General features: G+C 41.0%; 1 protein-coding gene across 11 annotated transcripts in view; it reads left to right on the forward strand.

The window, feature by feature from the left end:
• The window catches only part of pus7 (pseudouridine synthase 7), a 52,478-nt gene extending 39,890 nt beyond the window's left edge, over positions 1-12,588 (forward strand). For 4 of the 11 annotated variants that reach the window (XM_078235675.1, XM_078235677.1, XM_078235676.1 and 1 more), the window contains 7 exons: positions 2,123-2,184; positions 2,296-2,456; positions 2,884-3,010; positions 3,537-3,638; positions 6,818-6,947; positions 8,963-9,054; positions 12,199-12,588. In XM_078235675.1, the coding sequence (XP_078091801.1) occupies positions 2,123-2,184; positions 2,296-2,456; positions 2,884-3,010; positions 3,537-3,638; positions 6,818-6,947; positions 8,963-9,054; positions 12,199-12,335 (811 nt within the window). In that variant the 3' untranslated portion in view covers positions 12,336-12,588. Of the gene's footprint in view, positions 1-2,122; positions 2,185-2,295; positions 2,457-2,883; positions 3,011-3,536; positions 3,639-6,343; positions 6,948-8,962; positions 9,055-12,198 lie in introns of all 11 variants that reach the window. The other 7 variants (XR_013500189.1, XR_013500188.1, XR_013500192.1 and 4 more) reach the window with 4 other exon arrangements.
• The last annotated feature ends 8,620 nt before the right edge of the window (positions 12,589-21,208 follow it).

Genomic DNA, 21,208 nt, shown 5'->3' on the forward strand with positions numbered 1-21,208 from the left:
TCTCTGTTAATCCCTCTTGACTCACTTTACACACACAGTGGTTGACCCGATCACCACAAGTCAAGCCAATTGTTTATGGGACCAAGCACCTGCCAGACCAAATGAATCTATTGATTCATGATGGCCTTCCTGTTCTTCAATGGATTTGGCTGCACAGCACTTCCATTCAGCCAGCACCTAACCATCTGACTATCTGATACCTCAGACTTCCAAAAACCTTCTATTTCTGATCACAATGACAAATATTGGGTTTCACTGCACTAATGCTATCTTGCCACTCGATCTAATCCTGTTCTCCAAGTAAGCCTTGAAAGCTGCCACAGAAACAAAAACCTGACAAACATATCCTTATTATAATCTACTTCCCTATCTTGCCACAGCACCTCCGTCCATTTCTCGCTCCTCACCCTCAACCTTACTTTCATCTCCTCTTCTGCTTCCCTCCCATTCTTTCCTTGTTAAGATCAAACATGACAAACATCTTCCAGGATCAAGATACACTGTTAATCTCCTCAAGGGGGCATTTCACAAGCCACACTGCTCTTCTACTTCTCTGACCAGTCCTGGCAAAGGGTTGCCAGTTCCAGTAACACTCGGGTCTTAGACAGATAATGACAGCAGGAAAATGATGACCATCCTGGAGTTTGTGCAATTCTGCATTGTTATTGAAATGTAAATAACATTGCCCCCTAGATCCTGTCAAAGTAACAGTGAAGTTAATAGCGTTTGTACAAATGACACAGCAACCTCAGTTGAGAACATGTGCAGTGCCTCATTCCCCATTCAAAAGAATTGAGTGGCATGCACTTTCTGTGCTTGCATGACACGTACTAAATTCACCACAGGAAGGCAGAGCATGTCCATTTCAGCCCAAGTTCCTTTTTACTAACTTGATATGCATTAATTAGCGCCAGACAACATCTCTGGCACTGAAGTGCAGAGTTGCATTCCTTTAAGTTTGAACTATTGTTGAAGGTTGATATAAATTTAATTTCCTTTTCTATTTTCTCACTTGCTGTCTCTCTCAGAATCCAATTTTATCTTCCTCTTTCTATACCTGATTTAACATTGAATTCAACACTCGAATACATTTCCTTCTTCTGACGCTGCACTGCTCATTTCACAATCTACCATCTGATTGATTAATGAGATGCACAGTTGACTCCCCTGTTCATCCCTGGATGCCCAGTAGAAGGCACCACTTCCGTATTGCACTTCCAGTGCAAAATATCATCAACATTAAACAGGCAAGGGCAATTCTCACTCTAGGTGCCACTTGTTGGCAATTTTTGGGTCAGCAACTCTGAACTTTATTCCTCCGAAGATAGCGTAGGGTTCCAAGAGCTGCTGTGCCTTATAAATAGTCCAATAGTTTAAATTTCTAAGCCACTATTGTGACCTCCAAATTTGCCTAAATACTTGCGTATCCACCAACATTTAAAGTATTATTTTTTTTCTGTTATTGAATCTGGTTTCTCTAAAAGCCACATTGAAATGCTTAATTCCTTTTGTTTAATCCAGGCAGCTAAATAAAAGCTCAAATATTTTGTGGGGTCCATTGCAGTAAACTGGTTGAATTTTACTTGGATTTCTTTACAAATAGTATTAAACGTATTTATCATTCTCTTCATATCCTTATCCTGTGGACTCTCCAAGTGTCTCAACTGTGCTGATTCTGAAGAAATCAGATTGGAGGGTGATCTAATTAAAGTAAATGGATTATAATTGGTATAGAATCCATTTGGCTTCCACCAGTGACATATATGTACAAAAGCCTTTCAGTTTCCGTGTGGCCATATTAACTCCACAAGCTTACAAGGGTTCAACTTCTCTGCAACGTTTCTGTTAATTCAGGGCCTTCTGTGCTTCAACCTTTTGAGTTGGACTTCCCGTTATTAGAAAAGCACTGAGGGCAGCATCAATCATTATTATTAATCCTGCTATGCTTCAGGTGTTATTATGAGAAAGGGAGAAAATTGGTTTAAATGTTTGAATTCCGCCAAAATACATTTGCTCATTCAAATTATGATATTCTGTTTCTCTTACATTTACAATTATTTTCTGGCAGATGACGTTTTGTTGGACATGTGTTTTCATTGTCATAACTGGTTATATTGTTTAGAGCAATTCTGCATAACAAATGGAGTGAAGTTATGGACTTAATCCTAAAGCCACGACCTGGAGGTAGGAATAGTCATACATTTATGTATATCCAATATTACCAATTTTATTTTTATTGAGAAGATTGTTGTATTGGTTTGGAAATGTTTCATACCATTCGAATCTTGCCTCTAGCAGAGAGAGGTTATCTGGTGAAATGCAGAGAAGAATGGGCTAAAACCAAGGACCCTGAGGCTGCATTGAAAAAGCTTCCTGTGAAAAGGTGTGTTGAAGGACAGTTGCTGCGAGGTCTGGCAAAATATGGAATGAAGAACATTGCGTCAGCATTTGGTATGGTAAGTTTCAGCTTGTACGTCCTCGAATGGAACATGGCTGCCACTGGTTGGGCCAGTTTCTGTGCTGTATATTTTATGCAATTTTCATCCCCCACTTAATTCCTTTTGCTGTGTTTTAATAGGGTTTGATATAGATTTGATTTTTATCCAGGTTCTGAATGAATAATTGTGATCTGTTGCATTTTAATATTATTGTTGAAGGCCATTCCTCACATGCAGTAATATAACCATATGAAAAATTCAGCACTGTATACTTTAAGAGGTTACATGTATTCATTATTGATAACCTTGGACATCAATTTAAACTGAATCCAACTTAAAGCTTGAAGGAAAATTTTCTTGCCTTTTGCAATTCTTTTGTATTTCTAGCTGCTGGATGCATAGGATTTGAAAAATCCACTTGGGTTCACCATTTATTTACTTTCAGATTCCAAGGAATAATAGACTAATGTACATTCACAGTTATCAGAGCTATGTGTGGAACAAAATAGTGAGCAAAAGGATTGAAGAATATGGACTTAAGGCCGCGTCGGGAGATTTGGTGCTGAAAGGAGGTAAATGGACTTCAACTTTTGTATTGCAGCTGTACTACAACCCATCAAATTCAGATCTATATCTGTATAATATACACAATCAGAAACCCAAGTCATGCTGCTCACTGTAACTCGCACTGCAAGGTTAATGGTGCTTTGTGTGCAAATGATCTTGATGGCATACACAAAATTCCACTAGCTATAATTGTTATAAGATCCACAGTATCAAATTTTTTATTGCCTGAGGACAAGCTGAATTATGTTGGTGTGGGATTTAAGTTCTATTTAGACCAGACTAACGGTGTGAAATTACCTACCTGAACTAGTCTTGCATCTTTTGCTCTAGTGGGCTCCGGAGTAATATTGTTCATCTATTTCCTGAATAATGTCGTGACATTTTTGCATTTGTGGGAACAAGGCATAAAACTATAAGTAAAAATTGTTTGGTGCTTGAGTTAATTTACAGAATTATCTAAGTCCTGCTTAGAATCAAGAATCAATGTTTAATATATGACAGATAAAAGCTGCCTGTTTTGTTGATTTTCAGCAACAGCAGTTCCAATTGAGGAATCGGATGTAGAGAAACATACTATACATGATGTTGTGATGCCTTTGCCTGGATTTGATGTTCTCTATCCAAAGCATAAAAGTAAGTTATTAGGCAGTGTTTTATTCAGTGATTATCTGTATCTCATGCCAAACATGTTGAGATGAGAGAAGGGGTTGTATTTGGGGCAAACCCAGTAATGCAATGTATTGATGGACGCGAGTACAGAATGTAGTTTCGTTACATTCAAAGTTTCTAGTGTTGAGTGAAACACTGAGGGGAATTGTTCCCCAAAGAATTAAGTCATGACCATTCTCAAATTTGTGGCAAAGCTATAATTCTTTTGAGAAATTAACTACAAAACCATGACATAACCCTTCCATACAGTATTTCCCCCCACACTGGTTTTTGTATGTGTATGCAGAATTAATTGTACGTATAAGCACAGAACAGATGTGTCAAGACAGTAGATTCTGTTAATGTTGAAAATGTTGTGACAATTGAATGCATGCTCTAGTTGTGATTAAGAGCAACTGATACTAACCACTCCCTAATTAGCATCAGTTGCTCTTAATCGCAACTAAAGCATCCGTTCAATTGTCTCAACATTAACAGAGTCTACTTTCTTGATACGTCTGTTCTCTTGTGCTATACGTACAATTAACTCTGCATTCAATTGTGCTTGAGATCTACCCACACTCAAGTCACTACTGTAATTCTTTGGCTCAAATTTCTGCGGGATAATGGCTACCCTAATCCAATCATTTAGTGCTGTATATCACACAAACTCATGATCTGGCCAAAGGCCATTACTTCTGGCCCTGAAAGGGACCCAGCCTACCTTGGATTGGCCTGAAAGGGCAAGGTATCACAAAAATATAAGCAACAGGTGAAGCCAGCTATTTCACACTGCTACTATGCCGTAGCGACATGAGTAGTATTCGCCATAAACAGGATGCTGCCTTCAAGCCAAGAAGACATTCTGCCTATTACACAAATGAGTAATGAGGTATATGAATTTCAGTGTCAGTGTGATGTAGTTGTGTAGGCAATATGTTCCAAAGATTGGCGGATCATATCAGGCAGCATATCCCAGTCACCCTTCGCAACGGCAAGGTACAGACCATACCCAACCAGCCTGTGCTTGCAAAACATGGGTTAGGACTTTCTGCTCCTGTTCATGTTGGGCAAGTTTGGCAGCAAGAGCAGAACATATTGTGAAAAGGCCTCAGTCACTTTTCTCATTGACGTAAATGTAGGACACGATTGACCCACCCTCCCATCAATGGCGGGCTGCATTTCCTGCTGTTCAATGTCAGGAACCTCATTGAAATACATTAGCATATCATTATCGGGTCCATACGCTGGAACTATACCTGCACTGTCATATAATGTGTCCATAGTACCGTGATGTCAGAACGACGCCATGTATGACCGGTTTCAAAAGGTGTGTGACTGGAGAGCAGAACTTCAAGGGGAGCTTGGAGTGAGTGCATTCTAGTTGCCACAACACTCCAGAGCAGTTCCATGTCTTCAGGGGTGAGTGGGAGGGAGAAAGCGGTAGGTGATTCGGGATGGGGGGGTGGGTGCAGGCAAGGTGAGTGGGGTGGGGGAAGCAGGGAGTAATCGGGGTGGGAGAGCAGGGGGTGAGGGGGGGAGCAAGGAAGGTGAACATGGGTGCAGAATGTTTTTCTGTGTCTGGCTGCCATGATCTCCCAGCGAACTCCAAAATGTGTTTACAGGAGCAGCTTTCAAATATGACGCCCAGATTTTCAAGTGCTGAAGTGATAGCAGGATGGGCAAATCGGAGGCTGCCAGCGGTACAGCATGCAACCAATGCCTGCCAATTTTTTTCCCGAAGTGCTGCACAATAATGGCGCACAAAGCCTTCATTCCCTCAAAGGGCTCAATGTCGTTTTTCCCGCCTGCCTTTGGGCTTTGCCAATATTGGAGACGATCCACCCATCGTGTCCAACATGAGATGTGATTGAGTGATTGAACAATATTTGCTAAATAATCTTCAGTGTACTAAGAATTATGCTGACAGCAAATTTCAGATTTCAGTTGGGCTCAGTTTGGTACTGGAACCTACATATATTAATACACAGGGCCCTGTTCTTTGCAGACAGAATGTGTGCACAAATTGTGCCTTTTTCAGTTAAACAAAATAAATGACAGCCATTTGCTGATTCATTCCTCAGGACAATGCCTTGTCCAGTCAGGTTTAAATTTACCTGGTTTAAATTTTGAACAATGCTTGGCAGTTAGCTGTCAGTCACCATCAACTGGTGTATTCTCCATGTCAATGTCTCTATCATTAGAGTCCACTTGCCAACCAATCAGCTTTCTCTTCTCATACAGTATAAATTGTTGTTTTCCCCTTCTGTTGGCATTCTTGCTAAGTGTTTGATTAGTACTAATTGGGCGGCTCGGTAGCACAGTGGTTAGCACTGCTGCTTCACAGCTCCAGGGACCTGAGTTCGATTCCCGGCTTGGCTCACTGTCTGTGTGGAGTTTGCACATTCTCCTCATGTCTGCGTGGGTTTCCTCCGGGTGCTCCGGTTTCCTCCCACAGTCCAAAGATGTGCGGGTTAGGTTGATTGGCCATGCTAAAATTGCCCCTTAGTGTCCTGAGATGCGTAGGTCAGAGGGATTACTGGGTAAAATATGTAGGGATATGGGGGTAGGGCCTGGGTGGGATTGTGGTCGGTGCAGACTCGATGGGCCGAATGGCCTCTTTCTGTACTGTAGGGTGTCTATGATTCTTTCTATGATTCTAAAAGCTTTGACATGTCTCTCTTTTTCAGCAATAGTCAAGTTTATACTACTAAATGACTATAATTTCATGCCTTATACTAGAAGTGAAAAATTGAACATGACAGTGCACAAAATACTGGCCGGAATTCTACAATGTCATACTACCCGTCACCACTACCAGCAAGAAAGGAGAATTTGGCGCTCAGCCAAATCTCCATTCACAGCAGCGGGACCGAAGAATCCCAGCCGCGGGTGAGGTCGGAGATTTGCAGCCAGTGTTTTACATTGACACAGTAGATTTCAAATTAATTTTATAAATATGCCCCAGTACAAAGAAAAATCTACACAAAGCCTTTTGTTCTTTGCCTTTAAGGATCCCACTGTTTTATGATGATTTATATTTTCAGAATTTGTTTTGTCCTGCCATTGTTCTGTAAAATAATTACTGGTGTTTATGAAATATGGGACATTTGTTTAGAGAAATGGTACATTTCAAATAGTTGATTGTGTTTCTGTATTTTAAGTTGGCAAGGCCTATGAAGAAATGATGGCTGCAGATGGCTTGGATATAAATAATATGAAACACAAAATTCGAGATTATTCCTTATCAGGAGCATACAGGAAGATAATTATTTGCCCTGAGAACGTCACCTGGTGAGTATGAAAATCTTGAATAGGTTTTATTTTAAAAAAACTAACGCTGAATTTGGACTAGTTATCTTTGTGTTTATTTGTTATGTTTGAGGTGAACAATGTTGATATTCCTTCCTATCCTAAATAAGTCACTTGTGCATTTTGACTTTGTACATTTTTGTACATGCAACCAGATCTCTTGCGGCTTTGCTCTTGGTAAATCAGAAGAGGGTGATGGGAGTAAATAATTATAGGAAGCCACCGTGACACCTATAGGAAACATCAGTTACATTTACATCTGCACCTGAATGTTCCCCATAATTCAAGTTACTGGAGTACCTTGGCAGGAGAGGAAGATTCAATTTGAGGCTCTCCCTGAAGTAGGAATAGTTATGTTTTCATATAAATACATTTTAAACACTTGCAAAAGCCTAGGCATTGAATTTGCACTGCACAAGAATCTATTATCTTTTCTGAATTCTGGTATCAGTTTTTCAGCGGTCATCATTTTTATAGTTTCCTTTATGGACCACAGAGTTGTACCTATAATTATTATTTTACTTATTGCTGGTGAGTCCTAGTGCTTTCTACCACACTTGTCTCTCTGTGCTCATCACTCAATATCATTTTGTTTTCTCCCAATGACATCTCTTTCACTGTTTTTATGGACTGCACACTTAACTGGTTTAGCTGCCATTCTACAACATCAGCTCCTAGTCATGCAAGCACTATTTCAGCAGATAAGGGAAGCTGTACTGTTTGCTAGTTGAATCTGAGAGCCACACTTCATAAACAAGAGAGTCACAGGTTTGTCACTCATAGCCTAAGCGGAGTTTATGCTAGAAACTGCAACTGTGTGCAAGTCACGTAGAGATGCTTTTTTTCCCCCAAGTTTGAATTGATCTCTACTTTCTGATTGGTAATGCAGAGGGATATTTGAAGTGCACATCCACTTGGTTATTCATGAGCTTTTGTAAGTAGTGTTGAAGGGTGCAAAGTCGAGCATCGTCCTCAACCCATTATTGCTGTCTCTCACTGAAGAGTTTACATATTTGCAAATACATTTGGAGAACATCAGTTCTTCGGAAGAAAGCTGGACAAGTTCCTGAAAGGAAAGGAAGTTTTCAATTAGAAAGCAATCTGTAAACTGGCTAGGATTAGAAGAATGTATGGGGTACCACAGTCTGCTGTTTGCTTAATTGCCATAGGAAATTGAAGAAAAATTTACCAGCATTTTTCCTAATTTTAAAAAAGACTTGCATTTATATATTGCTTTCTACGGCCACCAATTGTCTCAAACAGCTTTAAAACAATAAATGATTCCTTTAGTGTAGTCATTGTTGCAATGTAGCAAGTATGGCAGTCAATTTGCGTACTGCAAGCTCCCGTAAACAGCAGTGCAATAATGACCAAATTTTGTTTAATGTTGATTGAGGAATAAATATTGGCCTGGACACTGAGGATAACTCCTCTTGGTTAGTATCCCCACCTGTCACATGGGAGACCAGAGTTCAATTTGCCGGTGGGGAGCTTCAAAGGCATGCTGGTATGGTGTCCAAAAAAACCCACCTTTGCTCATCTTCAAAATATTGCCTGGGATCTTTTGTATCTACTTGAGCAGGTAAACGGGGCCTTAATTTAATGTTTCATCTGAAAGCTGGCACCTCTGACAGTGTGGTACCCCCAAGTACTGCACTGGAGTGTGAAGTGTCACCCTTGAACCTCAGTGCTCAACTCCTGGAGTGGGACTTGAATCTGAAACCTTCTGTCTTGGATGTAAGATCGCGACTGACTGATGCAAAAGTTGGCTTCAGGTTTTCTCTTGTTCTCATCTCTCCTCTCCCAGTTGTTTGTATGATGAGGACGGGAGAAAGGCTGCATTATGTCTGAATGTAGTGGACCTTGTGGATCAAATGTTCTTTTCCCAGGTTTTTGTTAATTGTTCATATAAACTCAATAAACAATATGATTTATGTTGCTAACTTCATTTTCCTTCAGATTACTGATATTTTTTGTTGGGAATCTCAAATTCACAGGGAGATTCTAGTGTATGATGATAACAAAATTCCATTGGTTCACACTGATGTGGAAAAGCTGGAAGGAACACCTTTGCCTGAATCCTGTAAAGGTAGGGAAAACATGGGAATGAACCTTGATGTTGAATTGATACGATATTGACGAACTTGCAACTCATTTTCTAACATGCAAAGCCTTGTTATTTTTGGCCGGGTTTTGCTCCTCTGTGCTGAAGGGATTTCCTTTTCCTTGGGTCAAGGTTTTATGGTCACCATTGATGAATTGTGGCCATTCCTCATGTTGGGTGTTTCCGCTCCAGCACTGAAAAGGCCCTCATCAAAGTCACAAATGAGAATTTTCTGTAAACCATCATTCCTCATCCTTTCACCTGCCTGTAACTTTTGACATAGTTGACCTCACCATCCTGCTTCAGCACTTCTCTTTGTCCATAAGACCATAATATATCAGAGCAGAATTAGGCCATTCGGCCCATCGAGTCTGCTCCGCCATTCAATCATGGCTGATATGATTCTCATCCCCATTCTCCTGCCTTCTCTTCGTAACCCTTGATCCCCTTATTGATCAAGAACCTATCTATCTCTGTCTTAAAGACACTCAATGACCTGGCCTCCACAGCCCTCTGTGGCAATGAGTTCCACAGATTCACCACCCTCTGGCTGAAGAAATTCCTCCTCTCAGTTTTAAAGGAGTGTCCTTTCACTCTGAGGTTGTGCCCTCGAGTTCTAGTTTCTCTCACTAGTGGAAACATACTCTCCACATCCACTCTATCTGGGCCTCTCATTATTCTGTAAGTTTCAATTAGATCCCCCCATATCCTTCTAAACTCCATCAAGTGTAGACCCAGACTCCTCAACCGCTCCTCATATGACAAACCATTAATTCCTGGGATCATTCTTGTGAACCTCCTCTGGACCCTCTCCAAGGCCAGCACATCCTTTCTTGGGTATGGGGCCCAAAACTGCTCACACTATTCCAAATGGGGTCTGACCAGAGCCTTATACAACCTCAGCAGTACATCCCTGCTCTTGTATTTTAGCCCTCTAGAAATGAATGCTAACATTGAATTTGCCGCCTTAACTGCCAACTGAACCTGCATGTTAACCTTAAGAGAGTCCTGAACCAGGATTCCCAAGTCCCTTTCTGCCTCAGACTTCCGAAGCTTTTCCCCATTTAGAAAATAGTCTACACCTCTATTCTTCCTACCCAAGTGTATAACTTCACACTTTCCCCACATTGTCGTCTAGCTGTGTGGAGCTGTCCTCTCCTAGTTTCAGTTTTGTTCAACCGAGTTGTAACCAAGGCATCATCTGCAATGTTTTCGCTTCCTACACTTTATCTCTGGAGTCTCTGAGGATTTATCCTTGACCTCGTCTGTTTCTCTCGTACTGTGAAAATACATGCTGTCTCTCAGTGACATCATCTGAAAACATGACATCAGGTTCCACACGTTCTACCTTACCCACAGTTCTTTCAGTTCTCCATTGCCTCTTGTCATACTGTTTGTCTAACATCTAGTATTTGAAGATTAGAAATTTCTTCCAATTTAGCATTGGGAAAACTCACTGCCTTTGGTACCTACCACAAACATCCTTCCCTAGTCACCTGTCTGCATTGCTCTACTGTTGCCTCAGTGAGACTGTTGTCATTGCCTAATACTGATTCAGAATGTTCACAGCTACAGTGTCCTTTTTGATGCTGAGCGGGGCTTCCAACCCCATATTCTTTTCATCACCTATTTCCCTTCTGTAACTTATCTTTGTTCCTGTGTCAGATCATCTGGTGTTGAAACCCTCATCCATATCTTTTGATCGTTTTAGATTCAACTATTCCAGTTCTCTTGGCCAGTCTGTTAATTTACACCTTCCATAAACCTGAGCTAATCCAGTACACTACTGCTCACTTCCAAGTTCACATCAAATCCCTGTAACCCAATGCCTCTGGGCTTGCAGGCCTCCATTGATTCCAGTCTGGCAATGTTTCAACTGTAGAAAAAAAACTCATCCTTGTTTTCAAAATCTTCCGAGACCTTGCCCCTAATATCTCTGCAACCTTCTCAAGTCCTACAACCCTCCAACATCTCAGTGCTCCTCCAGTTGTGACCTCTTGCACATCTAGATTTTCATTGTTCCATCATTCTGGCTGTCTTCAGTTACCTAGGCACCAACTTTGGAATTCTCTCTTTAAGCATTACTCCCTCTCTACTTCTCTCTCCTCACTTTAAGATGTTTCTTAAAAGCTGTCTTGGATCAAAATTTTGGTCATCTTTCGTAATATCTCCTTGTATTGCTTGGTGTTAAATTTTGTTTGATAATGTTCCTGTGAAGTGTCTTGGCAAGCTTTATTCGGTTAATGGTTCTGTACAAACACATTGTTGTTGCTGTGCAGTCAATATGTTTAAAGTATTGGAACGCTGTTTCTCTAACATTCCAATGTCTGCAAAATGGTAAACATTTTGGACAAAAACTTTCTCCTGATACTTAATGTTAATGAATGACAGGCAGAAAACACAATTGTTACAAAATTAAAATGTGGTTCTGATACTCTGCAAGTATATTTAAAGTCTCTACTGCATTGGGACCACCTGTACATTTACATTTTTCTTAAGGTTGGTGAAAATATCTTGTTGGCTCTGCTGGCCTGCCCCTTAATTTCAGCCCATTAACTGTAGTTTCCTTCATATTTCCTTAGAATATGCAGGGAAATAAATAATTTTGTCTGGGTTATGTCTTAGAAAAAGCTCTCTGAAAATGACTTTCTATGGAAGGCAGCGTGGTAGCATTGCTGACTCGGCGCCAGGGATCGGGTTCAATTCCAACCTTGGGTGACTTTCTGTGTGGAGTTTGCACATTCTCCCTATGCCTGCGTGGGTTTCCTCTGGGTGTTCCGGTTTCCTCCCACAGTCCAAAGATGTGCGGGTTAGGTGAATTGGCTATGCTAAGTTGCCCCTTGGTGTCCAAAGATGTGTAGGATAGGGAGATTATGAGATAAATGTGTGGGGTTACAGGGCAGAGAGTGGGTATGCATATCGGAGAGTGGGTGCAGATTCAATGGGCCAATTGCCTCCTTCTGCACTGTAGGCATTCTATGATATTGTAAATGTTTTATAAATACCAGCTTTCTCTTGCAAAATACAATAAAGGGTTTGGTGGTTCTATAAACATTTTCAATAGTCACAAGTTCAGCTGATAAATGTCTGATTTTTTTGAATTAATTTTGTAGTTATTTATTATTACAGATGGTAAATATAAAGCCCTGAAAATGGATTTCTCACTTCCTCCCTCCACTTACGCTACTATGGCTATTCGAGAGGTGCTGAAGATGGACACGAGCATCAAAAATCAAACTCAGCTGAACACAGTCTGGCTGCGGTAACCTGATAAATGTTCCGAGGATCTTTAGAGAAATGGAATGTGCTTTGTTTCAAATGAATCAGTATTGTTTTGTAACAGTTACCGAAATGTTCAAACAAAATGCTACTTTTATTTTCATTCACATCAGCAAAATAATTTTAAAATTAAGTTTTAACGTTGGAGGGTTGATTTTATTTTTCAGAAGTTTGTAAAACTTGATTTAAAGAGCGCTATGACAACATTGATCAATAAACATATCTTTGGTATTCTACACACACCTTGCTTTTTCTTGCATTTCATTTTGGTCTTTTTTGCAGTGGTAATATTTTCAGTAGCAGCACAAAAGTTAGCAGTTTTGAACATGGGAAAAGAAAAAGAGCTTCAAGTCACCTTAAGTTTGGAATTTAAACTACTAAAAGCAAATCTGAAAAAAGAGAAAACAATTTTGGAATATTCCACTAGTTTACCAGCTAATCTCATCCAACAGTTTTCTACAGCTGCCCACTGAGTTTTTGTGTAAGAGTGACCCAAAAGCTTCTAACATGCTCACGAGACAATTCAGAATCATCTGCTATTAGTGCAGCCTCTCTCATCTCAGAAACTTTACGGTCTTCCAGGTGAGACCTTATTCTGAAAGGGACAATATTTTTAAATTCCTGCACTATCATTACCTTTTTAGGGCTTTCAAAATCTTGTTCAATCTTCATAGATCTATACCACCTATCAAATATCATCTAATTTTCTCTAAATTCGACAAAAATCTGCCTTCTGGAGGGTCTATGTACACAAATTTCAAAAGGTGGCAGGATAAGTTGAGTAGATTGTTTAAAAGGCACAAGGGCTCCTTGGTTATGTTAGACTCTCCATAGAAACTGACAACTTGAGATGAATTTACCAGTGGCCAGCTCAAAGGATTGCAGTTTCATATTTTAAGACTTTTACTGTAACAAATGCACTAAAATCAACATAGACTAAACCTTACATAGTAGGCAACTAATATATTAAACCACAGAAAAGGTATACCCTACGAACCTAACACAACGGAAAACCCCACCATTGTGATACATCACCCTGCAATCTCAGCAGAAATGCAGTCCTGTGTTTAAGGTGTCAAGCTCCTCCCATCTTTAAGAGAATCTCTTTTCCCTATCTCACCAAGTGAATCTTCCAGTTCACTTTTAATCAAAATCCCCTTCATGCACCCTTTCAGCATTGTCGAATTGACTTCTGGTAGCTGGGTACTCTCTGATAATTCCACGGTCTTCAACTCTTCACAAGCCTCGTTTCTTTGAACCATGAATCAGACCTCACCAGCAGTCTGATTGTTAGTTAATCTTTTTTTCTGTCAGCACTTGTGTGTCTTTTCCTCCAAATCTCTTGTTCTGATTGAACAGAAGTGGGTCATTTGGCCCATCAAGTCTTCTCCGCTATTCAATGAGATTATGACTGATAAGATAATCCTCAACTTCACTTTCCCACTTTATCCCCATAACCCTGACTCACTGATTAAAAATCTCTCCTATTTCAATGTGAATATAACAACCCAGCCTCTACAGTCTTCTGTGGAAATTTGGCATGTCAGCTACGACTCTCACCAACTTTTACGGATGCGCCATAGAAAGCATTCTTTCTGGTTGCATCACAGCTTGGTATGGCTCCTACACTGCCCAAGACCGCAAGAAACTACAAAAGTCATGAATGTAGCCCAATCCATCATGCAAACCAGCCTCCCATCCATTGACTGTGTCTAAACTTCCCGTTGCCTCAGCAAAGTAGCCAGCATAATTAAGGACTCCATGCACCCGGGACATTCTCTCTTCAACCTTCTTCCGTCGTGAAAAAGATACAAAGGTCTGAGGTCACGTACCAACCGACTCAAGAACAGCTTCTTCCCTGCTGCCATCAGACTTTTGAATGGACCTACCTCGCATTAAGTTGATCTTTCTCCACACCCCGGCTATGACTGTAACACTACTTTCTGCACTCTCTCGTTTCCTTCTCTATGAATAGTATGCTTTGTCTGTATAGCGCACAAGAAACAATACTTTTCACTGTGTATACTAATACAAGTGACAGTAATGAATCAAATAAAATAATTCCACAGATTCACTACCCTCTGAGAAAAGAAATTCATTATCATTTCTGATTTAAATGGGCAACCCCTTACTCTGAGATTATGCCCTCCATGTCTGGGTAGCAGCACCACCAATCAGCTCCTCCTTTGTGTTAGGGTGTTGCAACTTGCACTTTACTTTGAATAAGTATATTCACCTACAATAGACAAGCTCCAGCCGTACACATTATAAGATGTGCAGGTCTAGATGGATTGGCCATGCTAAATTGCCCCTTCGTGTCAGAGAAATTAGCAGGGTAAATACGTGAAGTTATGGGGGTAGAGCCTGGGTGGGATTGTTGTTGGTGCAGGCTCGATGGGTCAAATGGCGGCCTCCTGCACTGTAGGATTCTATGATTCAATAAAAAATGACAACAGTGAGATTAGGAGAAATAGATTTATACATTCAGTAGTAAACTTAAGGCTCCAGTTCACCATTCCTGAATGCAGTAAATGTGCAAAACATGTAACGCATATCTGCTTCTCAACAGATTATTTACAAATCGGTTACTGCTGGAGGTAAAACCCCGATTCATTTCCTTTGTGCACGGTGCTAAAATTTTTCTTCGGTGCAAAGAGTTCTTTATGGTGGAATTATAAAAGAAAATAATGTTCTTGAGGCAGCAATTTGTGAAATTGAATTATGCAAACAGGCAAAAAGGAAGACAAAAAAAATTAACAGCTTGGTGCATTAAATCTGTCCATTCAACCATGTTACAACTGAACAATGCAACCTTCAATGTTTCCCACCCACCAACAGCCATGCAGTCAATCTTTTGGCAGAGCCAAAATAGCAGATTTTGTTTTAAGTAGTTCAGTAAAACTTTCAGCCAATTCATAGAATAGTGCCGAAGAGGCCATTCGGCCCATCAAGTCTGCACCGACTCCCTGATAGAGTACCTTACCCAGGCCTTCTCCCCCACCTTACACCTGTAACCTTATACATTTACCATGGCTAATCCATCTAATCTACATAAGTGACAATAATAAATTAAAATCAAATGCTTCTTAAATGTTGTGAGGGTTCCTGTTCCTACCACCCTTTCAGGCAGTGAGTTCCAGATTCCTACCACTCTCAAATCCCCTCTAAACCTCCTGCTCCTGCCCTTAAATCTATGCGTCCCTGGTTATTGACCCCCTCTACTAAGGTATATAACTTAACGTGCTACTATTTTTTGTACTTGGTGATATTAGGCTTCTCCACGAATTTATCCAGTTTCTTTTTGAATGTTTGCAGTAAACCTACATCAATTACACAATCTGGCAACGTATTTTGATGGTCAATGAGCCTATGGGATAAGAAACTTCCTGACATCTAACCTAATCCCGTGCATTTGTAATTTAAATGCATGTTCCTGCATTCTCCCTAATATATATATATATAATTTGAATAATCTGTCCAAATGTACACATCAAGTGCCTTTATTTCAATTAATAATTGTGCCTCCAAATTCTATTTTTTTCCAGAGTAAAAGGTCCCAGATCAATAAGCCTGTTGTGATAATTAAGAGTCGTTAAACTAAGTATTAATCTAGTGACCCTCCTGAATTTTTCCAGGGCCTCAATTTCCCACTACATAAAGGTACTTCGTTATTCTCAATGACGCATAACCAAGGTTTGTAAGATCATTGTTGTCTGGAAAATACTTGAAGGTTAAAGAGCTTGCACCAAGAGGATTCAATGGGAAGCACCAAAGCAGTCTATCCTAAGAATGTGAAGTTGATGGAAGACCCTGTGGTTCAGGCCTCGTGACAGGAGTGGTGCGGTTCAGGCCTCGGGACAGGAGAGATGCGATTCAGGCCTCGGGAAAGGCAAGGTGTGGTTTAGTTCTCTGAAAAGGAGTGGTGCAGTTCGGGCCTTGGGAAAGGAGTTGGGGATTTCTGGCCCCAGGAAAGGCAGGAAGTTGGATTGAAGTGGAGAAAAAAACTGGAAATACTTGAAATCTAAAGTGACAACATAAAATTGATAGAAAAAGGAATAAGCTGCCAACACTAGGGGTTCAGGCCTTCTCTCTCTGCCTGGCTAAAGATTCAAATTCAGTTGTTCTTGGAATTTTACAAAGAAGTTTCTCTTCCATTTAAAATAATTTTATGCATGTTTGTATCATTGGTGATTCAGTGGTGGAGGAAATGAGTGTTTAAGGTATAGGATGGGGTGCCAGTCAAGTAATGAAATCATAGAATCATAGAAACCCTACAGTGCAGGAAGAGGCCATTCGGCCCATCGAGTCTGCACTGACCACAATCCCACCCAGGCCCTACCCCTACATATTTTTACCCGCTAATCCCTCTAACCTACACATCTCAGGACACTTAAGGGGCAATTTTAGCATAGCCAATCAACCTAACCTGCACATCTTTGGACTGTGGGAGGAAACCCACGCAGACACGAGGAGAATGTGCAAACTCCACACAGACAGTGACCCAAGCATCGAACCCAGGTCCCTGGAACTGTGAAGCAACAGTGCTAACCACTGTGCTACCATGCCGCCCAAGTAGTCTTGGATGGTCTTGAGCCTCATGAGTGATGTTGGATCATCCTGTCATGAGAGTATTTAATCACACGCCTGACCTTTGTCTTGTATATGGTGGAGAAGCTTTGTGGAATCAAGAGGTGAGTTACCAGAAAATTCCCAGCCTCTGACCTGCTCTTGTAGCCAAACTTTTTATGTGATTGATCCAGTTAAGTTTCTTGTCAGTGGTAATCACCAGGAAGTTGGGGGTGGGTGTTTTTGCAATGGTAATGACTTGAATATCAAGTGGTGATCATAGAATCATACAGCATAGAAGAGGCCCATCGAGTCTGCACCAACACATTAGAAACTCCCACCTAATCCCATCTGCCAGCACTTGGCCCATAGCCCTAAATGTTATGATGTGCCAAATGCTCATCCAGATACATTTTAAAGGATGTGAGGCAACCCACCTCCACCACTCACCTCAGCAGCACATTCCAGATCGTCACCACCTTCTGGAAAAAAAAGTATTTTCTCACATCCCCCCTAAACCTCCTGTCCCTCACCTTGAACCTATGTCTCCACATGACTGGCCCTTGAACTAAGGGGAATCGTTGCTTCTTATCTACTCTGTCCATGTCTCTCATAATCTTGTACAGCTCGATCAGCTCGTCCCTCAGTCTTCTCTGCTCCAACGAAAACAACTCAAGCCTATCCAACCTCTGTTCATAACTTAAATGTTCCATCCCAGACAGCATCGTGGTGAATCTCCTCTACAACCCCTCTAATGCAATCACATCCTTTCAATAATGTTGCGACCAGAACTGCACACAATACTCTCGCTGTGGCCTCTCCAAAGTTCTATATAACTCCAACATGACTTCCCTGCTTTTGTAATCTATGTCTTGATTGGTAAAGGCAAATGCCCCATATACCTTTTTGACCCTACTAACATGCCCTTCCGTTTTGAGAGATCTGTGGACAAACATGCCAATGTCCCTTTGTTCCACAGAACTTCCTAGTATCCCACCATTCATTGAATACTTTCTTGTCAAATTACTCCTTCCAAAGTCATACTTTTCAGGGTTAAATTCCATCTGCCACTTATCTGCCCATTTGACCTTTCCATCCATATTGTCTTGTAGCCCAAGACACTCTGCCTCATTGTTAATCACCCATGCAATCTTTGTGTCATCTGCAAATTTAATAATCCTATTCCCCCACATAGTCATCAATGTCATTTATATAATACGAATAATAGAGGGCCAACTGGACACTGGCTTCCAGTCACTAAAGCAGCCTTCTGACATCACCCTCTGTGATGATCATTGCCTGGCACTTGTGTTGGATGAATGTTATTTGAACTTGTCAGCTCAAGCTTAAATATTGCCCAGATGTGGCAAGCAGACAGACTATTTTGTTATCTGAGGAATTATGAATGGTACTGAACACTGCAATCATCAGCGAACATCCCCACTTCTTACCTTATGATGGAGGAAGATCATATGTGAAACAACTGAAGATGACTAAGCTTAGGGAGCTAAGGAATTGCTGCTGCAATATTCTGGTGCTGAGATGATTGGCCTGCAAAAAACACAACCATGGTCCTTTTAATCTAGGTATGACTCCACCTAGTGGAGAGTTTTCTCTCCAATTCCAAACTCAATTTACTGGAGCTCTTTGATGCCAACATTTCATCAAATGTTGCCTTGATGCCAAGGGTAGTCACTTTCACCTCACTTGCAGAATTCAGCTCCATATTTGGCCCAAGGCTGTGTCTGGAGAAAAGTAGCCCGAGTGCAATCCAAAATAGGTTCTGGGAGCAGATTATTAGTAAATGCTGCTTAGTAGCATTGTTGACAACACCTTCCATCCATTTGCTGATGATTGAGAGTAGACTGATGGGATGGTTGTTTACCAGATTAGATTTGTCTCACTTTTTATGGACAGGATGCACGTGGCCAATTTTCAACATTCTTGGGTAGATGGCAGTATTTTAGCTGTACAGGAACTGCTTGGCTAGAAGTGTGGCTAGTTCCAGAGTACAAGTCTTCAGCACGACAGCTAGAATGTTGTCAGGGTGCATGGCCTTTGCTGCATTCAATGCTCTCAGCTGTTTCTTAAAATCAAGTGGAATGGATTGAATTGGCTGAAGACTGGCTTCTGTGGTGGTGGGGACTTAAGGAGAAAGCTGAGATGGTTCATCCGCGTGGCACTTCTGGCTGAAGATGGTTGAAACCCCTTCTACCTTGATTTTTACTGGGCTCCCCATCATTGAGAAAGGGTATGTCATAGACCCTCCTCCACCTATTAGTCTTTTCCTCTCTACAACCTTTCATGACTGGATGTGGCAGACTGCAGAACTTTGATCAGATGAATTGGTTCTGAGATCGCTTAGTGCTGTCTAAAGCATGCATATTAGTCATGTGTTGTACAATATTCCTGGCATGCATTTCTACAATCTTCATTGAACAAGAATTGGTTATGTACCTGGCCTGATAGTAATGGTAGAATGAGGGAATATGTGTGCCATGGAATTAGATTGTGCTGGAATACAATTCTGCAATTGCTGATAGCGCATAGATCCTCACAAATTCCCAGTTTTGCTAGATGTATTCTGATACTATTGCATTTAGCAGTGGTTATGCCACACAATGAAGTGTGTGCTCAGTGTGAAGACAGGGCTTTGTCTCCACTGAAGATCTGTGCAATTGACATCCATATCAATATTCTTTTGGACAGTTGCATCTGCAAAAGGTAGTTCGATGAGGATAAGGTCACTGGGCTATCCCTCTGTGTTCGTTCTCAGCACCTGCTGCAGGATACTGAAGTCCCCCATGAATCTCTGCCCTTGCTTCAGTCAGTTCCTCTCCCAAGTACCACATGAAGGAGGAGAGATGTAACAAGCCAAGCGGATAATGGGGATCCTGTAGATGCAATATATCTGGACCTCAGGAAGGTGTTTGATAAGGTGCCGCACACAGAAAATTGATACATGGGGTTAGGAGTAATTTATTAGCTTGGATAGAAGACTGGCTAACTGACAGAAGGTGAGTCAGGATAAACAGATCTTTTTCTGGTTGGCAAGATATAACCAGTGGGGCTCCACAGGGTTCGGTCCTTGGGGGCCCCAATCATTTACAATCTATATTAATGAGTATACAGGGATAAAAGGTACTACAGCCATATTTGCAGATGACACTAAGTTGCAATAAGGAAATAAGAAATTTACAAATGAGCCAAAATGTGTCAGCTGGAGTTTAGTGTATAAACTGGGTGTCCTCATGCATGATTTGCAAAAACTGGTATGCAGGTACAGCAGGTAAGAAGGAAAGCAAATGGAATTTTGGGATTTATAGCTAAAGGAATAGAGTATAAAAGTAAGGATGTGTTGCTGCAACTATAGAAGGCATTGGTGAGATCGCACATGGTGTACTGTGTACAGTTTTGGTCCCCTTGTATGAGAAAGAATGTAATGACATTACAGGCATTTCAAAAGGAAGTAATGGCATTAGAGGCAGTTCAAAGGAGGTTCATTAGATTGATTCCAGAGATGAGGGGTTTGTCTTATAAAGAAGGATTGAGCAATTTAGGCGAATACTCGCTAGAGTTTAGAAGAATGAGAGGAGATCTAATTGAGGCATACAGACAATAAAAGATATCAACAAAGTAGAGATAGTGCAGATGTTTCCTCTTGTGGCGCAATCTAGAACAACATGTCATAGTTTTAGGATGAAGGGTAGCAAATTTAGAATAGATGAGGAGAAACTACTCTCAAAGGGTCGTGAATCTGTGGAACTCACTACCCCACAGTGCAGTGGATGTCAGGTCATTGAGTAAATTTGAGGAGAAAGACAGATTTTTAATTAATATTGGGTTGAAGATTTATGGAGAACAGGCAGGAAAGTGGAGTTGAGGTCGAGATATGAGCCCTATTCATATTGAATGGCAGAACAGGCTCAAGAGGCTGAATTGCCCACTTCTGCTCCTAGTTCTTATAATCAGCAGGTTTCCTTAGCTATGTTTGGCCTGATGCCATGAGATGTATTGCGGTCTGGAGCAATGTTGGAGGCTCCCAGGAAAACTCCCTCCTGAATGTGCTGCATTTTAGTGCAATGGTTAACAAACATAGGAGGAGGAGTAGTTCATTCAGCCCCTTAGAGCCTGCTCTGCCATTCAATACTCTACCTTAATGCCATATTCCCGCTTTCTCCCCATATTCCTTGATGCCATTGAAATCTTTTAAAAACTATCTCTTTCTTGAATAGTTATGTAGTAACGAGTGACATTGGCTGTGATAACACCGACATCATGTGCCAAAGCAGGC

Source organism: Mustelus asterias, chromosome 19 (genome assembly GCF_964213995.1).
Source record: "Mustelus asterias chromosome 19, sMusAst1.hap1.1, whole genome shotgun sequence".
Lineage (NCBI taxonomy): Eukaryota > Metazoa > Chordata > Chondrichthyes > Carcharhiniformes > Triakidae > Mustelus > Mustelus asterias.